The sequence below is a fragment of the Pseudophryne corroboree genome, chromosome 6, assembly GCF_028390025.1.
Source record: "Pseudophryne corroboree isolate aPseCor3 chromosome 6, aPseCor3.hap2, whole genome shotgun sequence".
NCBI classification, from domain to species: Eukaryota; Metazoa; Chordata; class Amphibia; order Anura; family Myobatrachidae; genus Pseudophryne; species Pseudophryne corroboree.
The window spans coordinates 796,472,034-796,493,897 of NC_086449.1; the positions used below are offsets into that span (position 1 = coordinate 796,472,034).

General features: G+C 49.8%; 1 protein-coding gene across 2 annotated transcripts in view; it reads right to left on the reverse strand.

The window, feature by feature from the left end:
* The window catches only part of ATXN10 (ataxin 10), a 345,162-nt gene that overhangs the window by 172,213 nt on the left and 151,085 nt on the right, over window positions 1–21,864 (reverse strand). For both annotated transcript variants that reach the window (XM_063928886.1, XM_063928887.1), the window contains exon 5: window positions 5,343–5,507. In XM_063928886.1, the coding sequence (XP_063784956.1) occupies window positions 5,343–5,507 (165 nt within the window). The remainder of the gene's footprint in view (window positions 1–5,342; window positions 5,508–21,864) is intronic.

A 21,864-nucleotide genomic window follows, 5' to 3' on the forward strand; every position in this document is an offset into this window, starting at 1 on the left:
GGTACCTTGATTATCACCTGCTGGGAATACAGCTTGTGAATGGCTTCCAAAACTGCCTCCCTGTCGGAGGGAGACTTTGGTAGAGCAGACTTCAGGAACCGGCGAGGGGGAGACGTCTCGAATTCCAGTTTGTACCCCTGTGATACTACCTGCAGAATCCAGGGGTCCACTTGCGAGTGAGCCCACTGCGCGTTGAAATTTTTGAGACGGGCCCCCACCGTGTCCGAGTCCGCTTGTAAAGCCCCAGCGTCATGCTGAAGACTTGGCAGAAGCAGAGGAGGGCTTCTGCTCCTGTGAAGAGGCTGCCTGGTGCAGTCTTTTTCCTCTTCCTCTGCCCCGGGGCAGAAATGAGTGGCCTTTTGCCCGCCTGTACTTATGGGGACGAAAGGACTGAGTTTGAAAAGACGGTGTCTTTTTCTGCTGAGAGGTGACCTGGGGTAAAAAGGTGGACTTTCCGGCCGTTGCCACCAGGTCCGATAGACCGGCCCCAAATAACTCCTCCCCTTTAAACGGCAATACTTCCATATGTCGTTTGGAATCCGCATCCCCTGACCACTGTCGCGTCCATAACGCTCTTCTGGCAGAAATGGACATAGCACTCACTCTTGATGCCAGGGTGCAAATATCCCTCTGTGCATCACGCATATATAGTAATGCATCCTTCAAATGCTCTATAGTTAGTAATATACTGTCCCTATCCAGGGTATCAATATTTTCAGTCAGGGAATCCGACCACGCAACTCCAGCACTGCACATCCAGGCTGATGCGATTGCTGGTCGCAGTATAACACCAGTATGTGTGTATATACCCTTCAGGATATTTTCCAGCCTTCTATCCGCTGGTTCTTTGAGGGCGGCCGTATCAGGAGACGGTAACGCTACTTGTTTAGATAAACGTGTGAGCGCTTTATCTACTCTAGGGGGTGTTTCCCAACGCGCCCTAACCTCTGGCGGGAAAGGGTAAAGTGCCAATAATTTATTAGAAATTAGCACTTTTTTATCGGGGGAAACCCACGCTTTATCACACACCTCATTTAATTCATCTGACTCAGGAAAAGCTACTGGTAGTTTTTTCACTCCCCACATAATACCCTTCTTTGTGGTACTTGTAGTGTCAGAAATGTTCAATGCCTCCTTCATTGCCGTGATCATGTAACGTGTGGCCCTACTGGACATTACGTTTGTCTCCTCACCGTCGACACTGGACTCAGTATCCGTGTCTGGGTCTGTGTCGACCCACTGAGGTAACGGGCGTTTTATCGCCCCTGACGGTGTCTGAGACGCCTGGACAGGCACTAATTGATTTGTCGGCTGTCTCATGTCGTCAACAGTTTTTTGTAAAGTGCTGACATTGTCACGTAGTTCTTTAAATACAACCATCCAGTCAGGTGTCGACTCCCTAGGGGGTGACATCACTAATACAGGCAATTGCTCTGCTTCCACATCATTTTCCTCCTCATACATGTCGACACAATCGTACCGACACCCAGCACACACACAGGGAATGCTCTGATAGAGGACAGGACCCCACTAGCCCTTTGGGGAGACAGAGGGAGAGTTTGCCAGCACACACCAGAGCGCTATATATATATCAATAGGGATAACCTTATATAAGTGTTACTCCCTTTTATAGCTGCTGTTTATAATTTAGCTGCCAATAGTGCCCCCCCTCTCTCGTTTTTACCCTGATTCTGTAGGGACTGCAGGGGAGAGTCAGGGAGCCGTCCTTCCAGCGGAACTGTGAGGGAAAATGGCGCTTGTGTGCTGAGGAGATAAGGCCGTCGTGAAGGGGCGGAGCCTATCTCCCGCTTTTTTCTGGAAAACTGGCAGGGGTTAAATACATCCATATAGCCCAGGAGCTATATGTGATGTATTTCTTTTGCCATCCTAAGGTATTTCTGTTTTTATTGCGTCTCAGGGCGCTCCCCCCCAGCGCCCTGCACCCTCAGTGACCGGAGTGTGAAGTGTGCTGAGAGCAATGGCGCACAGCTGCAGTGCTGTGCGCTACCTTAGTTGAAGACAGGAACGTCTTCTGCCGCCGATTTCACCGGACCTCTTCGTTCTTCTGGCTCTGTAAGGGGGCCGGCGGCGCGGCTCCGGGACCCATCCAGGCTGAACCTGTGATCGTCCCTCTGGAGCTAATGTCCAGTAGCCTAAGAAACCCAATCCACTCTGCACGCAGGTGAGTTCGTTTCTTCTCCCCTTAGTCCCACGATGCAGTGAGCCTGTTGCCAGCAGGACTCACTGAAAATAAAAAACCTAAAATAAACTTTTACTCTAAGCAGCTCAGGAGAGCCACCTAGCATGCACCCTTCTCGTTCGGGCACAAAAATCTAACTGAGGCTTGGAGGAGGGTCATGAGGGGAGGAGCCAGTGCACACCACCTAGTTCAAGCTTTTACTTTTGTGCCCAGTCTCCTGCGGAGCCGCTATTCCCCATGGTCCTTACGGAGTCCCAGCATCCACTTAGGACGTTAGAGAAAAGGGGGGATATACTGTAAGTTCTATACCTGTAAATCTATACCTGATGTAAATATATACCGGATGGTCAACATAAGGCTCTCAAATTAAAAGACAACAAAAAAAGTATCGCCAAATGGGAAACATGCCTCTCTCCCACTAACGTTTAACACACAGGTTCTCAAACTCGGTCCTCAGGACCCCACACAGTGCATGTTTTGCAGGTCTCCTCACAGAATCACAAGTGAAATAATTTTCTCCACCCATGGACCTTTTAAAATGTGTCAGTGAATAATGAATACACCTGTGCACTTGCTGGGTTACCTGCAAAACATGCACTGTGTGGGGTACCGAGGACAGAGTTTGAGAACCACTGGTTTAACAGAATGGTGATATATTTGAAACACGGATTCGGACGTCTCTCTATAAATGCCATTAATTCAACAATGTCATTTACAATCTACACACACACAGATGCGGAGTAAACAGGCTTCCGATTGTCCAAAGAGAAGAAGAAAGACTAAGGGGACTCATTGTCTCCATTTACACCGGACAAGCTAGCACTTGATTTTCAGGCTTGGGTCCAGTTTGGTACAATACAACTATTATACGCGCTTCAACTTCAAAAACTACCCGAGTGGAGTCAGTGGGATCTACAACTGCGCGGCATTCGCGCCAAGTACACAGAGAACGGACCAATGTTTTTTTGGCTCCCACAAAACTGCAGGAGAAACTTGGATTGGGAGCAAACACTAGGATCAGGCGGCCATTGGACAAGCACCCTTCCTCGTCCTTTCTTTCTGTGTATGGAGTGGGAGGATTTTCTCCTCTGCAATAGCCATTCATTGAATCATTCCACTTATATAAGATTAATTCCCCTTTATATCTGGGTAAAAGCATTTCACAGGACCGAATGGAGGCCTCACTCGTAAGAAGGTTAAAGCCACATTCTTGTACAACAAATGACCTCCCAAATAAAATAAGAAGCAGTAACAGGGATGAATGGCAGGAATTACACCGTTATCCAACTAAACATCTGTTCAGTCTAAAACAACCCCACAGACCCTTGAGAGACTTCTCCCTGTAAGACGACGTTTTTCTCAATCCTCTCTGTTTGGGTATCCAAGCTGACACAGTGTCAGCAACAAGAAAATGCGCCTTCGGTTAGGAGAGGGGCCAGCCATTGGCCAACACAAGGACGGATTGTAAACAAGTTGGGATGTACAGGTATCTATAGAAAAGTGTATATGCTTTAGGTTTAGTTGTACATTCATGGTTTAGTTTTACATTCATGCTCCTAGAATGTAAAACAAAACCTAAAGCATATACACTGTTATATGGGTGTGGTATGCAAGGTCGACAGTAACTAGGTCAAAAGGTCGACATGCGTTTTTTTTTGTTTTTTGGGTGTCATTTTCTCCGTACAGTGGGGGTCATTCCGAGTTGTTCGCTCGTTGCCGATTTTTGCAACGGGGTGATTAAGGTGAAAATGCGCATGCGCATGGTACGCAGTGCGCATGCGCCAAGTATTTTAGCACAAAACTTAGTAGATTTACTCACGTCCAAACGAAGAATTTCCATCGTTAAAGTGATCGGAGTGTGATTGACAGGAAGTGGGTGTTTCTGGGCGGAAACTGACCGTTTTCTGGGAGTGTGCGGAAAAACGCAGGCGTGCCAGGATAAAACGCAGGAGTGTCTGGAGAAACGGGGGAGTGGCTGGCCGAACGCAGGGCGTGTTTGTGACGTCAAACCAGGAATGAAACGGGCTGAGCTGATCCTAGTGTAGGAGTAAGTCTCGAGCTACTCAGAAACTGCTAAGAATTTTCTATTCGCAATTCTGCTAATCTTTCGTTCGCAATTCTGATAAGCCAAGATACACTCCCAGAGGGCGGCGGCCTAGCGTGTGCAATGCTGCTAAAATCTGCTAGCTAGCGAACAACTCGGAATGACCCCCAGTGACCCTGTCAACCTAGTTACTGTCGACCTAGAGACCGAATCCCCTTTTATATATAGTAGCTACCTGTATGTCCCAACTTGTTTACAATCCGTTCTACATAAATCTACAGACAACAATATACAAAATTCAAAAAGCCAATTAAAACTCAGCCATTAAATTGACAGGAGAACATTAGAAGGGGTATCCAGTCATTAGGTCGACAACTATTGGTCGACATGCTTTAGGTTAACATGGCAAAGGTCGACATGAGTTTTTCACAATTATTTTCATTTTTTGAACTTTTTCATACTTCATACTACGATTGGGAATAGTAACCCGAAGCATGTTGAGGGGATACGGTGCACTAATTGGGGTTCCCGGTCACTTTACGAAGAAAATGACACCAATTTTAATTTTTTTTTAAACCTCATGTCAACCTTTTTCCAAGGTCACCTGATGACCGCGTCGACCTAGTCACTGTCGACCAATAGTGGTCGACCTAGTTAGGGTGAACCACACCCATTAGAATGAACCACACCCATTAGAAGGAGATAAAGTAGACAGAGACAAGGCCAATGGACCTCTGTCTGCAGAGCTTCCTTACACTTAGCAACACCTCTGGTAAACCTAAAGTATTACAAAAAAATTGAGTTATACATTGTCTCACATTAGACAAATAGAAAGTTTACATTAAAAACTATGGCCCAGATTTATCAAGCCTTGTAGACTGATAAATTGCACAGTGATAAAGTACCAGCCAATCCGCTCCTGCCATGTCACAGGCTATGTTTGATAATAGACAGGAGCTGATTGGTTGGTACTTTATCACCGTGCAATTTATCACTCTCCAAGGCTTGATAAATCTGGGCCTATATATAGAACCGTGAGCCCTTATGTAGATTAAATTACAATTGGCTACAAAGTACTGAAAGACCAGAAGTACATACAGCCACTCAGAATCTGGCCGCTTGCTGGAGGCAGTGATGGTGCTTAATGCAACGCTGAGGTTTGCTGGATCCATGAGCTCGGCCATTTTGTCGTCCCCCATGCAAGTGAACAGCACCATGGAGCTGTAAGCAGCCACTTTGTCATCGGCATGCGTCAGGCAGTTCCTACAACAGAAAACAGATGGTCAAAGTGTTTCTTAAAGCAAAATTAATACACATTTTAGAATACAGAAATGTAGAATTCTTAAACACGGACATCTCTCCCGAAGAACCTTCTGAAATAGGCCAGTGTGGCATCTGCTCCAGGCCCTAATGGATTCTAGGCCACTTACTACAAAAAAAACTTGCACCCAACCTCTTTTAGACCTTTTTAATGTGATCCCGTAAGGTTGCATGATCATGGAGACCACCACCAGAGCTATCATTGCTGTAATTCTCAAAGAGGGGTGAGACCCTGATCTCTGTTCCAGCTACAGATCCTTCTTTTTACTGATTGTGGACCTTAAACTACTCGCACAAATCCTTATAAACAGACTGGTTAAGGTCATGACTTCATTAGTCAGATTCAGCCCACGTTGCCCGGTAGCAGATAATACCAGAAAGGCAATAGACCTAAATCTATGTAGCTGAGAAACTCCCAACTCTGTTGGTGGCCTTGGATGCAGAGAAGTCTTCAAACACTGCCAGTTAGCCCTTTATGAGTCATGTTCTCCACAATATAGCCGCTCGCTGTCGTTTCCTAGATTCAATGGTCTTCAACAGTGTTTCAGTCTTCCTACCTCTTGCGTTTAGCAATAATTAATTACTAAAACTCCATTGCCACTTTCAGCTCAACATCCCACCCCACCATGTTGACGTCATTGAGCTTCCGCAAAACACTCTAAAAGCCTAATCTCTACACTACACCTTACTTTACTACTATATCAGCGGTATACGTTGGCCAAAGGACAAACATGAACTTAAAGAAGGGACATAAAACCTCTTTAGTGGTGGTATATCGTTCCATCACTCCTACATGTTTTGTCTGAACGTTGCCGAGTACTTGCTGGAGCGGCTGCCTCCAGGTCTGCAGAAATGTCCCATGCGTGGTGGAATTGTCCCAGTGTCAGGTGTTTTTTGGCCTGAAGTTCATAACCTCATCACTCAGATAACTGGAAGCCCCATTCCTCCTTATGTTTCATACTCTCTACTTCCCTACACACTCCCTAATGTCCCTCCCCCCACACAACTCCGTTAATCAGCCGTGGTATCAATGCAGCTAGTGGTCCGAAGGCAGCAGATGGCAAAAATACAGCCACCCTGACTGCCCTAATATATAATGTGCTGCAGGTCCACAGTTTAGCATTATCCATGAACACCTTGCCATATTTTGTACAACTGTAGACTCTGTTTCATTCTTGGAGATTTTGACACTTGCTTCCCCCTAACCTTTTCTATTTTTTGTATGCTTTATATCGTCAAAAAGAAAATAAGATTTTAAACCTACCGGTAAATCTTTTTCTCGTAGTCCGTAGAGGATGCTGGGGACTCCGTAAGGACCATGGGGATAGACGGGCTCCACAGGAGACATGGGCACTTTAAGAAAGAATGTGGATCTGGGTGTGCACTGGCTCCTCCCTCTATGCCCCTCCTCCAGACCTCAGTTAGAGAAACTGTGCCCAGAGGAGACGGACAGTACGAGGAAAGGATTTTAGGTAATCCAAGGGCAAGATTCATACCAGCCACACCAATCACACCGTATAACTTGTGATACCCTATCTAGTTAACAGTATGAAAAACCAACATAGCATCGGCACAAAACCGATGAAACCATAACATAACCCTTATGTAAGCAAAAACTATATATAAGTCTTGCAGAAGCAGTCCGCACTTGGGACGGGCGCCCAGCATCCTCTACGGACTACGAGAAAAAGATTTACCTGTAGGTTTAAAATCTTATTTTCTCTAACGTCCTAGAGGATGCTGGGGACTCCGTAAGGACCATGGGGATTATACCAAAGCTCCCAAACGGGCGGGAGAGTGCGGATGACTCTGCAGCACCGATTGAGCAAACAGAAGGGCCCCCTCAGCCAGGGTATCAAACTTCTAGAACTTTGCAAAGGTGTTTGACCCCGACCAAGTAGCAGCTCGGCACAGCTGTAGTGCAGAGACCCCTCGGGCAGCCGCCCAAGAAGAGCCCACCTTCCTAGTGGAATGGGCCTTAACCGATTTTGGTAACGGCAATCCTGCCGTAGAATGCGCCTGCTGAATCGTGTTACAGATCCAGCGAGCAATAGTCTGCTTTGAAGCGGGAGCGCCAACCTTGTTGGCTGCATACAGGACAAATAGTGCTTCTGTCTTCCTGACTCTAGCTGTTCTGGCCACGTAAATTTTCTAAGCCCTGACCACATCAAGGGACTCGGAATCCTCCAAGTCACGCGTAGCCACAGGCACGACAATAGGTTGGTTCATATGAAAGGATGAGACCACTTTAGGTAGGAATTGAGGACGAGTCCGCAATTCCGCCCTATCCATATGAAAAACCAGATAGGGGCTTGTATGTGATAAAGCCGCTAATTCCGAAACTCGCCTAGCGGAAGCTAAGGCTAACAACATGACCACCTTCCAAGTGAGATATTTTAACTCCACCGTTTTGAGTGGTTCAAACCAATGTGACTAAAGGAAGCTTAACACCACGTTAAGGTCCCAAGGCGCCACCGGAGGTACAAAAGGAGGCTGAATATGCAGTAAACCCCTTCACAAACGTCTGTACTTCGGGAAGAGAGGCCAATTCCTTTTCAAAGAAAATGGATAAGGCCGAAATCTGAACCTTAAAAGATCCTAATTTTAGGCCCAAATTCACTCCAGTTTGTAGGAAGTGAAGGAAGCGGCCCAGATGGAATTCTTCCGTAGGAGAATTCCTGGCCTCACACCAAGAAACATATTTTCGCCATATTCGGTGATAATGTTTAGATGCCACATCCTTCCTAGCCTTTATTAGCGTAGGAATGACCTCATCCGGAATACCCTTCTCCGCTAGAATCCGGCGTTCAACCGCCATGCCGTCAAACGCAGCCGCAGTAAGTCTTGGAACAGACAGGGCCCCTGTTGCAGCAGGTCCTGTCTTAGAGGAAGCGGCCACGGATCTTCTGTGAGCATCTCCTGCAGATCCGGATACCAGGTCCTTCGTGGCCAATCTGGAACAATGAGGATTGTTCTCACTTCTCTTTGTTTTATTATTCTCAACACCTTGGGTATGAGAGGAAGAGGAGGAAATACATAGACCGACCAGAACACCCACGGTGTCACCAGGGCGTCCACAGCTACCGCCTGAGGATCTCTTGACCTGGCGCAATACCTTTTTAGCTTTTTGTTGAGACGGGACGCCATCATGTCGATTTGGGGCAGTCCCCACCGACTTGCAATCTGCGCGAAGACTTCCTGATGAAGTCCCCACTCTCCCGGATGCAAATCGTGTCTGCTGAGGAAGTCTGCTTCCCAGTTGTCCACTCCCGGAATGAACACTGCTGACAGTGCGCTTACATGATTCTCCGCCCAGCGAAGAATCCTGGTGGCTTCCGCCATTGCCACTCTGCTCCTTGTGTCGCCTTGGCGGTTTACATGAGCTACTGCGGTGACAAGTCTCTGACTGGATCAGAACTGGTTTGTCGAGAAGTAATGCCTCCGCTTGACGTAGGGCGTTGTATATGGCCCTCAACTCCAGGACGTTGATGAGGAGACAAGTCTCTAGGCTTGACCAAAGACCTTGGAAATTTCTTCCCTGTGTGACTGCTCCCCAACCTCGGAGGCTTGCGTCCGTGGTCACCAGGATCCAGTCCTGAATGCCGAACCTGCGTCCCTCTAGGAGGTGAGCACTCTGCAGCCACCACAGGAGAGATACCCTGGCTCTGGGGGACAGGGTGATCCGCTGATGAATTTGTAGATGTGACCCGGACCACTTGTCCAGTAGGTCCCATTGGAAGGTCCTCGCATGGAACCTGCCGAAGGGAATGGCTTCGTATGATGCCACCATCTTCCCCAGGACTCGAGTGCAGTGATGCACTGACACCTGTTTTGGCTTCAACAGGTTCCTGACCAGAGTCACGAGTTCCTGAGCTTTTTCCGTCGGAAGAAAAACCCTTTTCTGGTCTGTGTCCAGAATCATGCCCAAGAAAGTCGCACGAGTCGTAGGAACCAGCTGCGACTTCGGGATATTGAGAATCCAGCCGTGTTGCTGTAACACCTTCAATGAAAGTGACACGCTGTTCAGTAATTTCTCTCGAGATCTCGCTTTTATGAGGAGATCGTCCAAGTATGGGATAATTGTGACACCTTGCTTGCGCAGGAGCACCATCATTTCTGCCATTACCTTGGTGAAAATCCTCGGGGCTGTGGAAAGCCCAAACGGCAACGTCTGAAATTGGTAATGACAATCCTGTATCGCAAATCTCAGGTACGCCTGATGAGGTGGATATATTGGAACATAAAAGGTACGCATCCTTTATGTCCAGGGATACCATAAAATCCCCCCCTTCCAGGCTGGCGATGAACGCCCTGAGTGATTTCATCTTGAACTTGAACCTTTTCAAGTATAGGTTCAGGGATTTTAAATTTAAAATGGGTCTGACCGAACCGTCCGGTTTCGGGACCACAAACAGGGTTGAGTAATATCCCCTTCCTTGTTGCAGTAGGGGAACCTTGACCACCACCTGTTGAAGATACAATTTTTGAATCGCATCTAACACTAACTTCCTCTCTGAAGGAGAAGCTGGCAGGGCCGATTTGAAAAACCGGCGAGGGGGCACCTCTTCGAATTCCAGCTTGTATCCCTGAGAAACAATTTCTATTGCCCAGGGATCCACCTGTGAGTGAACCCAGATGTGGCTGAAAAGTCGAAGACGTGCCCCCACTGGAGCGGACTCCCTCAGGGGAGCCCCAGCGTCATGCGGTGGATTTTGCAGAGGCCGTGGAGGACTTTTGTTCCTGGGAACTAGCTGTGTTGTGCTGCTTTTTTCCTCTGCCCTTACCTCTGGCAAGAAAGGACGATCCACATACTTTTTTGCTTTTATTTGAACGAAAGGACTGCATTTGATAATGAGGCGCTTTCTTAGGCTGTGAGGGAACATAAGGCAAAAAATTTGATTTACCTGCCGTAGCTGTGGAGACGAGGTCTGAGAGGCCTTCTCCAAATAATTCCTCACATTTGTAAGGTAACAACTCCATATGCTTCTTCGAGTCGGCATCACCCGTCCACTGTCGGGTCCATAAGACACGCCTAGCAGAAACAGACATAGCGATTAATCTGGAACTCCGTAAACAAATGTCTCTCTAAGCATCCCTCATATATAACACAGCATCCTTTATATGCCCTAGGCTCATTAAAATGGTATCCTTATCAAGGTTCTCAATTTCCGCTGATAAGGAATCTGTCCATGCTGCTACAGCACTACAAACCAAGGCCGACGCAATTGCTGGTCTGAGTATTGCACCAGAATGTGTGTAAATGGACTTCATGGTAACCTCCTGCTTGCAGGATCCTTGAGGGTAGCCATATCTTGGGATGGCAGCGCTATCTTTTTTGATAAGCGCGTCAATGCTTTGTCTACCCTAGGAGAGGATTCCCACCGTATTCAGTCCTTTTGGAAAGGATACGCCATAAGAATCCTTTTGGGAACCTGCAGTCTTTTGTCTGGAGTTTCCCAAGCTTTTTTGCATAATTCGTTCAGCTCATGTGAGGATGGAAAGGTGACCTCAGGCTTTTTCCCTTTATACATGTGTACCCTCAGTGATATGCAAAACCTCTTTTATTGCAATAATCATATATCGAATACATTTAGCCACTCTTGGCTGTAATTTTGCATAACCGTAGTCGACACTGGAGTCTGAATCCGTGTCGGTATCTGTGTCAACTATTTGGGATAGTGTGCGCTTCTGAGACCCCGAAGGTCCCGGCGACATTGGGACAGACATGGTTTGACTTCCTGACTGTTCCCTAGCCTCAGCTTTGTCTAATCTTTTGTGCAATAAATTTACATTAGCACTTAAGACATTCCACATATCCATCCAATCAGGTGTCGGCGCTGCCGATGGAGACCTTACATTCATACACTCCCCCTCCTCCTTAGGTGAGCCTTCAACCTCATACATGTCGACACACGCGTACCGACACACCCCACACACACAGGGAAGCTATTTTCTGAAGACAGGTTCCCCACCAGGCCCTTTGGAGAGACAGAGAGAGAGTATGCCAGCACACACCCCAGGCGCTATATGACCCAGGAAAAAATACAGACTGTTTACCCAGTAGCGCTGTTATGAATGTATATGCGCCAATTATGTGCCCCCCCCCCCTCTTGAAAAACCCACTGTCACCGTCAGTAAGCAGGGGAGAGTCCGGGGAGCTTCCTCTCAGCGATGTGCTGTGGAGAAAATGGCGCTGGTGAGTGCTGAGGGAGAAGCCCCGCCCCCTCGGCGGCGGGCTTCTGTCCCGCTCAAAATTCCCCAAAACATGGTGGGGGCTCTTTATATACATGTACAGTGCCCAGCTGTACATGTATATATGTACTTTTGCCATTATAAAGGTTTTTATTGCTGCCCAGGGCGCCCCCCCCTGCGCCCTTACAGTGACCAAAGTGTGTGAGGTGAATGGGAGCAATGGCGCACTGCTTCACCGCTGTGCGTTACCTCTATGAAGATCAAGATGTCTTCTGCCGCCTCTGAAGTCTTCTTTTCTTCTCATGCTCACCCGGCTTCTATCTTCCGGCTCTGCGAGGAGGACGGCGGCGCGGCTCTGGGACGGACGGCGAGGGTGAGACCTGCGTACCAATCCCTCTGGAGCTAATGGTGTCCAGTAGCCTAAGAAACAGAGCCTTGAAACTCAGAGAAGTAGGTCTGTTTCTCTCTCCTCAGTCCCTCGATGCAGGGAGTCTGTTGCCAGCAGGCTCCCTGAAAATAAAAAACCTAACTAAAATACTTTCTTAACAGGAAACTCAGGATAGCTCCCTGAAAGCACCCAGTCTCCACTGGGCACAGTATCAAACTGAGGTCTGGAGGAGGGGCATAGAGGGAGGAGCCAGTGCACACCCAGATCCAAATTCTTTCTTAAAGTGCCCATGTCTCCTGCGGAGCCCGTCTATCCCCATGGTCCTTACGGAGTCCCCAGCATCCTCTAGGACGTTAGAGAAATAACATTTCTATAAAAAAAAAAATGCAAATGAGGGTAGAATTATCCCTGATCCGCGCCCATGGTCCAAGCCAAGCCCTTTCTTCTACAGAGAATCCCTCATGCCATTAAGCCATGCTCCATTCATCAGTATGAAGCCAGGACTCTCCCATGAAGGGTGGCATAGCTGCAGCGTATTTAAATGTAAACATATCATATACACAGCATCATATACACAGCAATCCTGATGTGCGTGGATAGGGTCATAAGGACCTGCTACATTCATTTCACGTTACTGTAAAGCTCTGTGTTATCAGCTGTGATCTGGAAGAAGCTTTAACCAGATATTACAATAGTAACATCAGCACAGAGCATTTCAAGCAATCACTGCAGGTCCCTAGTCTTGGTAGAAGCAGTGATCTATCCACTTGTGTGATTGTGTAAGTCAGGAAATAGGTGACGACATCAGGTGCAGCATCTGGACGATCACAACATCAGGGGCAGCATCTGGGGGGAGGGGGGGGTGATGGCAGGGGTAGTAATGGGACGATGACGGCAGGAGCAGTGACGGCAAAGGGCAGTATCAGGGCGACGGCAGGGGCAGCGTCGGGACAGGGACGGCAGGGGCAGCGTAGGGGGGGGGGGTGATAGCAGGGGTAGCAATGGGACGATGACGGCAGAGGCAGTGACGGCAGAGGGCAGCATCAGGGCGACGGCGGGGCACTTTCCAGGCAGCAACGGCAGGGGCAGCGTCGGGACGGGGACGGCAGGGGCAGCGTCGGGACGGGGACGGCAGGGGCAGCGTCGGGACAGGGACGGCAGGGGCAGCGCCGGGACAGGGACGGCAGGGGCAGCGCCGGGACAGGGACGGCAGGGGCAGGGACGGCAGGGGCAGCGCCGGGACAGGGACGGCAGGGGCAGCGCCGGGACAGGGACGGCAGGGGCAGCGTCGGGACAGGGACGGCAGGGGCAGCGTCGGGACAGGGACGGCAGGGGCAGCGTCGGGACAGGGACGGCAGGGGCAGCGTCGGGACAGGGACGGCAGGGGCAGCGTCGGGACAGGGACGGCAGGGGCAGCGTCGGGACAGGGACGGCAGGGGCAGCGTCGGGACAGGGACGGCAGGGGCAGCGTCGGGACAGGGACGGCAGGGGCAGCGTCGGGACAGGGACGGCAGGGGCAGTGACGGCGGGGAAGTTTCCAGGCGGTAGGGGCAGCGTCGGGACGGGGACGGCAGGGGCAGCGTCGGGACGGGGACGGCAGAGGCAGCGTCGGGACAGAAACGGCAGGGGCAGCGTCGGGACAGGGACGGCAGGGGCAGCGTCGGGACGGGGACGGCAGAGGCAGCGTCGGGACAGAAACGGCAGGGGCAGCGTCGGGACAGGGACGGCAGGGGCAGCGTCGGGACAGGGACGGCAGGGGCAGCGTCGGGACAGGGACGGCAGGGGCAGCGTCGGGACAGGGACGGCAGGGGCAGCGTCGGGACAGGGACGGCAGGGGCAGCGTCGGGGGGGGGGGGGTGATGGCAGGGGTACAAATGGGACGATGACGGCAGGGGCAGTGACGGCAAAGAGCAGCATCAGGGCAACGGCGGGGCACTTTCCAGGCAGCAACGGCAGGGGCAGCGTCGGAACAGGGACGGCAGGGGCAGCGTCGGGACAGGGACGGCAGGGGCAGCGTCGGGACAGGGACGGCAGGGGCAGCGTCGGGACAGGGACGGCAGGGGCAGCGTCGGGACTGCATGACGGGAAAACACTTTTCTCTTACGTCCTAGAGGATGCTGGGGACTCCGTAAGGACCATGGGGGTATAGACGGCCTCCGCAGGAGACATGGGCACTCTAAAGACTTTAGCATGGGTGTGCATTGGCTCCTCCCTCTATGCCCCTCCTCTAGACCTCAGTTAGATCCTGTGCCCAGGGGAGACTGGGTGCACTGCAGGGGAGCTCTCCTGAGTTTCTCTGAAAAAGACTTTTGTTAGGTTTTTTATTTTCAGGGAACGCTGCTGGCAACAGGCTCCCTGCATCGTGAGACTGAGGGGAGAGAAGCAGGCCTACTTAAATGATAGGCTCTGCTTCTTAGGCTACTGGACACCATTAGCTCCAGAGGGTCGGTACGCAGGTCTCACCCTCGCCGTTCGTTGCGGAGCTGCGCTGCCGTCCTCCTCACAGAGCCGGAAGATTGAAGCCGGGTGAGTATTAAGAAGAAAGAAGACTTCAAAGGCGGCAGAAGACTTCAGATCTTCACTGAGGTAACGCTGCGTGCCATTGCTCCCACACATACACACACAGCGGGCACTGTAAGGGTGCAGGGCGCAGGGGGGGCGCCCTGGGCTGCAATATTAACCTCAAGGGACACTGGCAAAGAGATTAGATACGGCAGAGGCGGTATATTGAAAAAAACCCGCCAGTATAAATAATTTGAGCGGGACCGAAGCCCGCCGCTGAGGGGGCGGAGCTTTATCCTCCAGCACTAACCAGCACCATTTTCTCCACAGCACACTGCAGAGAAGCTGGCTCCCCGGACTCTCCCCTGCTGAACACGGTTACAGAAGGCAAAAAAGAGGGGGGGGGGGGGGACACATTTAATAGGCGCAATGAGTGTAATTATATATATTTATATAAAAGCGCTGTACTACTGGGATTTTATTCCGGTGTCGCTGGGTGTGTGCTGGCAAACTTTCTCTCTGTCTTTCCAAAGGGCCTTATTGGGGGACTGTCTCCATATAGATATATCCCTGAGTGTGTGGGGGGTGTCGATACGTGTGTGTCGGCATGTCTGAAGCGGAAGGCTCATCTAAGGAGGAGGTGGAGCAGATAATTGTGGTGTCTCCGTCGGCAACGCCGACACCTGATTGGTTGGATATGTGGAATGTTTTAAATGCAAATGTGTCTTTATTACATAAGAGATTGGACAAAGCAGAGTCCAGAGATAGAACAGGGAGTCAATCCATGGCTTTGACTGTGTCACAGGGCCCTTCAGGGTCTCAGAAACATCCACTGTCCAAAGTAGCAGACACTGATACAGACACGTATTCTGACTCCAGTGTCGACTACGATGAGGCGAGGTTACACCCAAGGGTGGCCAAAAGTATTCATTATATGATTATTGCAATAAAAATAAGAATTTACTCACCGGTAAATCTATTTCTCGTAGTCCGTAGTGGATGCTGGGTACTCCGTAAGGACCATGGGGTATAGACGGGCTCCGCAGGAGACTGGGCACTCTTAAAAGAAAGATTAGGTACTATATCTGGTGTGCACTGGCTCCTCCCTCTATGCCCCTCCTCCAGACCTCAGTTAGGGAAACTGTGCCCGGAAGAGCTGACATTACTAGGAAAGGATTTGGAATCCAGGGTAAGACTCATACCAGCCACACCAATCACACTGTACAACTCGTGATAACTATACCCAGTTAACAGTATGAACAATAACTGAGCCTCTCTCAACAGATGGCTCATACAATAACCCTTTAGTTAAGCAATAACTATATACATGTATTGCAGAGAGTCCGCACTTGGGACGGGCTCCCAGCATCCACTACCGACTACGAGAAATAGAATTACCGGTGAGTAAATTCTTATTTTCTCTGACGTCCTAGTGGATGCTGGGTACTCTGTAAGGACTATGGGGATTATACCAAAGCTCCCAAACGGGCGGGAGAGTGCGGATGACTCTGCAGCACCGAATGAGCAAACTTAAGGTCCTCCTCAGCCAGGGTATCAAACTTATAGAATTTTGCAAAAGTGTTTGAACCCGACCAAGTAGCAGCTCGGCAAAGTTGTAAAGCCGAGACCCCTCGGGCAGCCGCCCAAGAAGAGCCCACCTTCCTCGTGGAATGGGCTTTTACTGATTTAGGATGCGGCAGTCCAGCCGCAGAATGTGCAAGCTGAATGGTGCTACAGATTCAGCGAGCAATAGTCTGCTTTGAAGCAGGAGCACCCAGCTTGTTGGGTGCATGCAGGATAAATAGCGAGTCAGTTTTTCTGACTCTAGCCGTCCTGGAAACAAAGTTTCAGGGCCCGGACTACGTCCAGCAACTTGGAATCCTCCAAGTCCCTAGTAGCCGCAGGCACCACAATAGGTTGGTTTAAATGAAACGATGATACCACCTTAGGGAGAAATTGGGGACGAGTCCTCCATTCTGCCCTTTCCATATGGAAGATCAGATATGGGCTTTTACATGACAAAGCCGCCAATTCTGACACACGCCTAGTCCAAGCTAAGGCCAAAAGCATGACCACTTTCCACGTGAGATATTTTAGCTCCACGGTCTTAAGTGGCTCAAACCAGTGGGATTTTAGGAATCCAACACACGTTAAGATCCCAAGGTGCCACTGGAGGCACAAAAGGGGCTGAATATGCAGCACCCCTGTAACAACGTCCGAACTTCAGGCAGTGAAGCCAGTTCTTTTTGAGAGAAAAAGGGATAGGGCCGAAATCTTGGCCTTTATGAAACCTAATTTTAGGCCCATAGTCACTCCTGACTGTAGGAAGTGCAGGAATCGACCCCCTGGAATTCCTCTGTAGGGCCTTCCCGGCCACACACCAAGCAACCTATTTTCGCCATATACAGTGAAAAAGTCTTGCTGTCACGTCTTTCCTAGCCTTTATCAGCGTAGGAATAACAGCATCCGGAATGCCCTTTTCCGCTAGGATCCGGCGTTCAACCGCCATGCCGTCCAACGCAGCCGCGGTAAGTCTTGGATCAGACAGGGTCCCTGTTGCAACATGTCCTGACTGAGAGGCAGAGGCCATGGGTCCTCTGAGATCATTTCTTGCAGTTTCGGGTACCGAGTCCTTCTTGGCCAATCCGGAGCAAAGAATATTGTTCACACTCCTCCGTTTATTACAATTCTCAGCCCTTGGTTCTGAGAGGAAGAGGAGGGAATATATAGACCGACTGGAACACCCACGGTGTTACTAGTGCGACCACAGCTATCGCCTGAGAGTCCCTTGACCCAGCGTAAAACCTTTTTTAACTTTTTATTGAGGTGGGACTCCATGTAGTCCACCTGAGGCAGTTTCCATCAATTTGCAAAACTGCGTGAAGACTTCCTGATGAAGTCACCACTTTCCCGGGTGGAGGTCGTGTCCACTCCCGGAATGAACACTGCTGACAGTGCGCTTACTTGATTCTCCGCCCAGCGAAGAATTCTGGTGGCTTCTACCCTCGCCACCCTGCTCCTTGTGCCGCCCTGGCGGTTTACATGAGCCCCTGCGGTCTGACTGGATCAGAACCGGTTGGTCGCGAAGCAGGAACTCCGCTTGACTTAGGGCGTTGTATATGGCCCTTAGTTCCAGGATATTGATGTGAAGGCAAGTCTGTTGGCTTGACCACAAACCTTGGAATTTTCTTCCCTGTGTAACTGCCCCCCACCCTCGGAGGCTTGCATCCGTGGTCACCAGGACCCAGTCCTGAATGCCGAATCTGCGGCCCTCGAGAAGGTGAGCATCCACAGGAGAGACACCCTGGCCCTGGGGGATAGGGTGATTAACCGATGCATCTGAAGATGTGATCCGGACCACTTGTCCAGTAAGTTCCATTGTCCTTGCATGGAACCAGCCGAAGGGGATGGCCTCGTATGATGCCATCATCCTTCCCAGAACTCGAGTGCAGTGATGCACTGACACCTGTTTTGGTTTTCAATGGATTCCTGACCAGTGTTATGAGCTCCTGAGCTCTCTCTATCGGGAGATAAACCCTCTTCTGGTCTGTGTCTAGGATCATGCCTAGGCGAGGCAGATGAGCTGTAGGAACCAACTGCGACTTTGGAATATATATAATCCAGTCGTGTTGCCGTTTCACTTCCAGAGAAGGTGATACGCTGTCCAGCAACTGCTCTCTTGATCTCGCTTTTATGAGGAGATCATCCAAGTATGTGATAATAGTGACACCTTGCTTCCGCAGGAGCACCATCATATCCGCCATTACCTTGGTGAAATTGGTAATGACAATCCCGTACCGCAATTCTGAGGTACGCCTGATGAGGTGGATAAATGGGGACACGAAGGTATGCATCCCTTATGTCCCGATTCATTTCAGGCATGCAATGACCATCTTGCGATCTAGCGATTCCATCTTGAACCTGAACCTTTTCAGGTTCAATATGGGTCTAACCGAACCGTCTGGTTTCGGGATTATAACATGGTCGAATAATAACACCCTCTTGTTGAAGGAGGGGACCCTTGACCACCACCTGTTGAAGATACAATTTACGAATTGCAGTTAACACTGGCTTCCTCTCTTGGGGGGAAGCCCGCCGGGTCCTCGGTGAGGGGGCATCTTCTCACAGTCCAGCCTGTATCCCTGTGATACAATTTCTATTGCCCAGGGATCTAACAGGGAGTGAACCCACTTGTGGCTGAACTTACGAAGGCGTGTCCCCACCGGGCCTAGCTCCGCCTGTGGAGCCCCAGCGACATGCGGTGGATTTTTGTAGAGGCCGGGGAGGACTTCTGTTCCTGGGGACTAGCTGTGTTGTACAGCTTCTTTCCTCTGCCCCCGGCTCTGACAAAAAAGGACGCACCTCAGACTTTCTTGTTTCTTTATTCGAAAAGCTGCATTTAATAATGCCGTGCTTTCCTAGGCTGTGCAGGAATATAAGGCAAAATATCAGAATTACCAGCTATAACTGTGGAGACCAGGCCCGAGAACCTTTCTCCACACAATCCTCAGCCTTCCATATGCCTCTTAAGTCGGCATCATCTGTCCAATGTACATTCTACAGGACACGTCAAGCAAAAATCGACATAGCTTTTGTCTCTAGGACCCAGTATACACATGTCCCTTTGGGCATGCTTTATAATTATATATCTATCACTTAAGACAGCATCTTAAAATATTTATATGCATACTAGGGTCTCAATCTCTGCTGATAAAGTACCTGTCCACGCTGCCACAGCGCTATAAACCCATGCCGACACAATCGCCGGTCTGGGTAGTATACTAGAATGTGCACACTATCTGCAGGATCCCTGAGAATGGCTAGTGCAAACAGGACACCCAAGGGGAAGATTCTCAACACATCCTGGCCCCAGTGGGGAAAGAATACAGCCTGAGAATTCTCTTGTGGGAAGCTGCCGTCTCTTGTCTGGAGATTCCCGCTCTTTTTCCTCATGAGAGGAGGGAAATTTACCTCAGCATTCTTCCCCTTAACATGTGTACTCTCGTGTCAGGGACAGATGAGTCATCAGTGATATGCAAATCATCTTTTATTCCAATAATCATATATTGAATATCTTTTAGCCCTCTTGGCTGTAACTTTGCATTATCGTAGTCGACAGTGGAGTTAAACTCCGTGTCGATACTTTGTTATTTTGGATGGTGAACATAGAGAGACTCTGAAGGACTCTGTGACATAGGGACAGACCAGGGTAGATTTCCTTTCTGTTCCCTAACCTTTTGTGCAATAATTTTACCTCAGCACTTACACATATCCAAACAGGTGTCGGCGTTGTTGACGGAGACACCCTCCCACACACTTATCCGCTCTATCACCTCCTTAGAGGAGGCTTTTACCTCAGACATGTCGACACACGCGTACCTACACACCACACACACACACACACACACACACACACACACACAGGGAATGCTCTATTTGAAGACAGTTCTCCCACCAGGCCCTTTGGAGAGACAGAGAGAGAGTATGCCAGCACACACCACAGCGCTATATAATACAGGGATGTACACTATACTGAGTGATTTTTACCCTATAGCAGCTTATATACACAGTTTTGCGCCTAAATTTATGTGCCCCCCCCTCTCTTTTTTACCCTTTGTGTACCAGGATACTGCAGGGGAGAGCCTGGGGAGCTTCCTTCCAGCTGAGCTGTGAAGAGAAAATGGCGCCGGTGTGCTGAGGAAGAAGGGCCGGCCCCCTCAGCGGCGGGCTTCTGTCCTTTTATGTACTTTAATGGCGGGGGTTAATGCACATATACAGTTTATCAGACTGTATTATGTGCTTTTCACCAAGTAAGGTAATCTAATTGCTGCCCAGGGCGCCCCCCCCCAGCGCCCTGCACCCATCAGTGACCGGAGTGTGTGGTGTGCTAAGGGAGCAATGGCGCACAGCTGCAGTGCTGTGCGCTACCTTAACGAAGACCGGATTCTTCAGCCGCCGATTTTCAACTTCTCTTCGTTCTTCTGGCTCTGCAAGGGGGACGGCGGCGCGGCTCCGGGACCGGATGACCGAGGACTGGGCCTGTGTTCGATCCCTCTGGAGCTAATGGTGTCCAGTAGCCTTAGAAGCCCAAGCTAGCTGCAAGCAGGTAGGTTCGCTTCTCTCCCCTCAATCCCACGTAGCAGTGAGTCTGTTGCCAGCAGATCTCACTGAAAATAAAAAACCTAACAAATACTTTCTTTTCTAGGAAGCTCAGGAGAGCCCCTAGGGTGCATCCAGCTCTGGCCGGGCACAGATACTAACTGAGGTCTGGAGGAGGGGCATACAGGGAGGAGCCAGTGCACACCAGATATAGTACCTAATCTTTCTTTTAAGAGTGCCCAGTCTCCTGCGAAGCCCGTCTATACCCCATGGTCCTTACGGAGTACCCAGCATCCACTAGGACGTCAGAGAAAGATGTTTTGCATATCACAGATGAGGGTATGCATGTTTAAGGAAAAGAAACCTGAGGTAACCTTTCCCCCATCTCATGAGCTGAATGAGTTATTTGAAAAAGCTTGGGAAACTCCAGACAAGAAACTGCAGATTCCCAAGAGAATTCTTATGGCGTATACTTTCCCGGCACAGGACAGGTTACGGTGGGAATCCTCGCCCAGGGTGGACAAGGCTTTAACGCGCTTGTCCAAAAAGGTGGCGCTACCGTCTCCAGACACGGCGGGCCTCAAGGATCCTGCTGATCGCAGACAGGAGACAACCTTAAAATCAATTTATACACATACGGGTGCCTTGCTCAGACCGGCAATAGCGTCGGCTTGGGTTTGTAGCGCTGTAGCAGTGTGGACAGATACCTTGTCAGCTGACATTGATACCCTAGATAGGGATACCATTTTATTGACCTTAGGTCACATTAAAGACGCAGTCCTATATATGAGAGACGCTCAGAGAGACGTTGGGCTGCTAGGTTCGAGAGCCAACGCCATGGCGATTTCTGCTAGGCGAGCCCTGTGGACCCGCCAATGGACGGGTGATGCCGACTCAAAGAGACATATGGAAGTTTTGCCTTACAAGGGTGAGGTTTTATTTGGGGAAGGTCTCGCGGACCTGGTTTCCACAGCTACCGCAGGTAAATCTACTTTTTTACCTTATGTTCCCATACAGCAAAAGAAAACACCACAATATCAGATGCAGTCCTTTCGGTCGCATAAGTCCAGAAGAGGTCGGGGCTCTTCCTTCCTCGCCAGAGGTAAGAGTAGAGGGAAA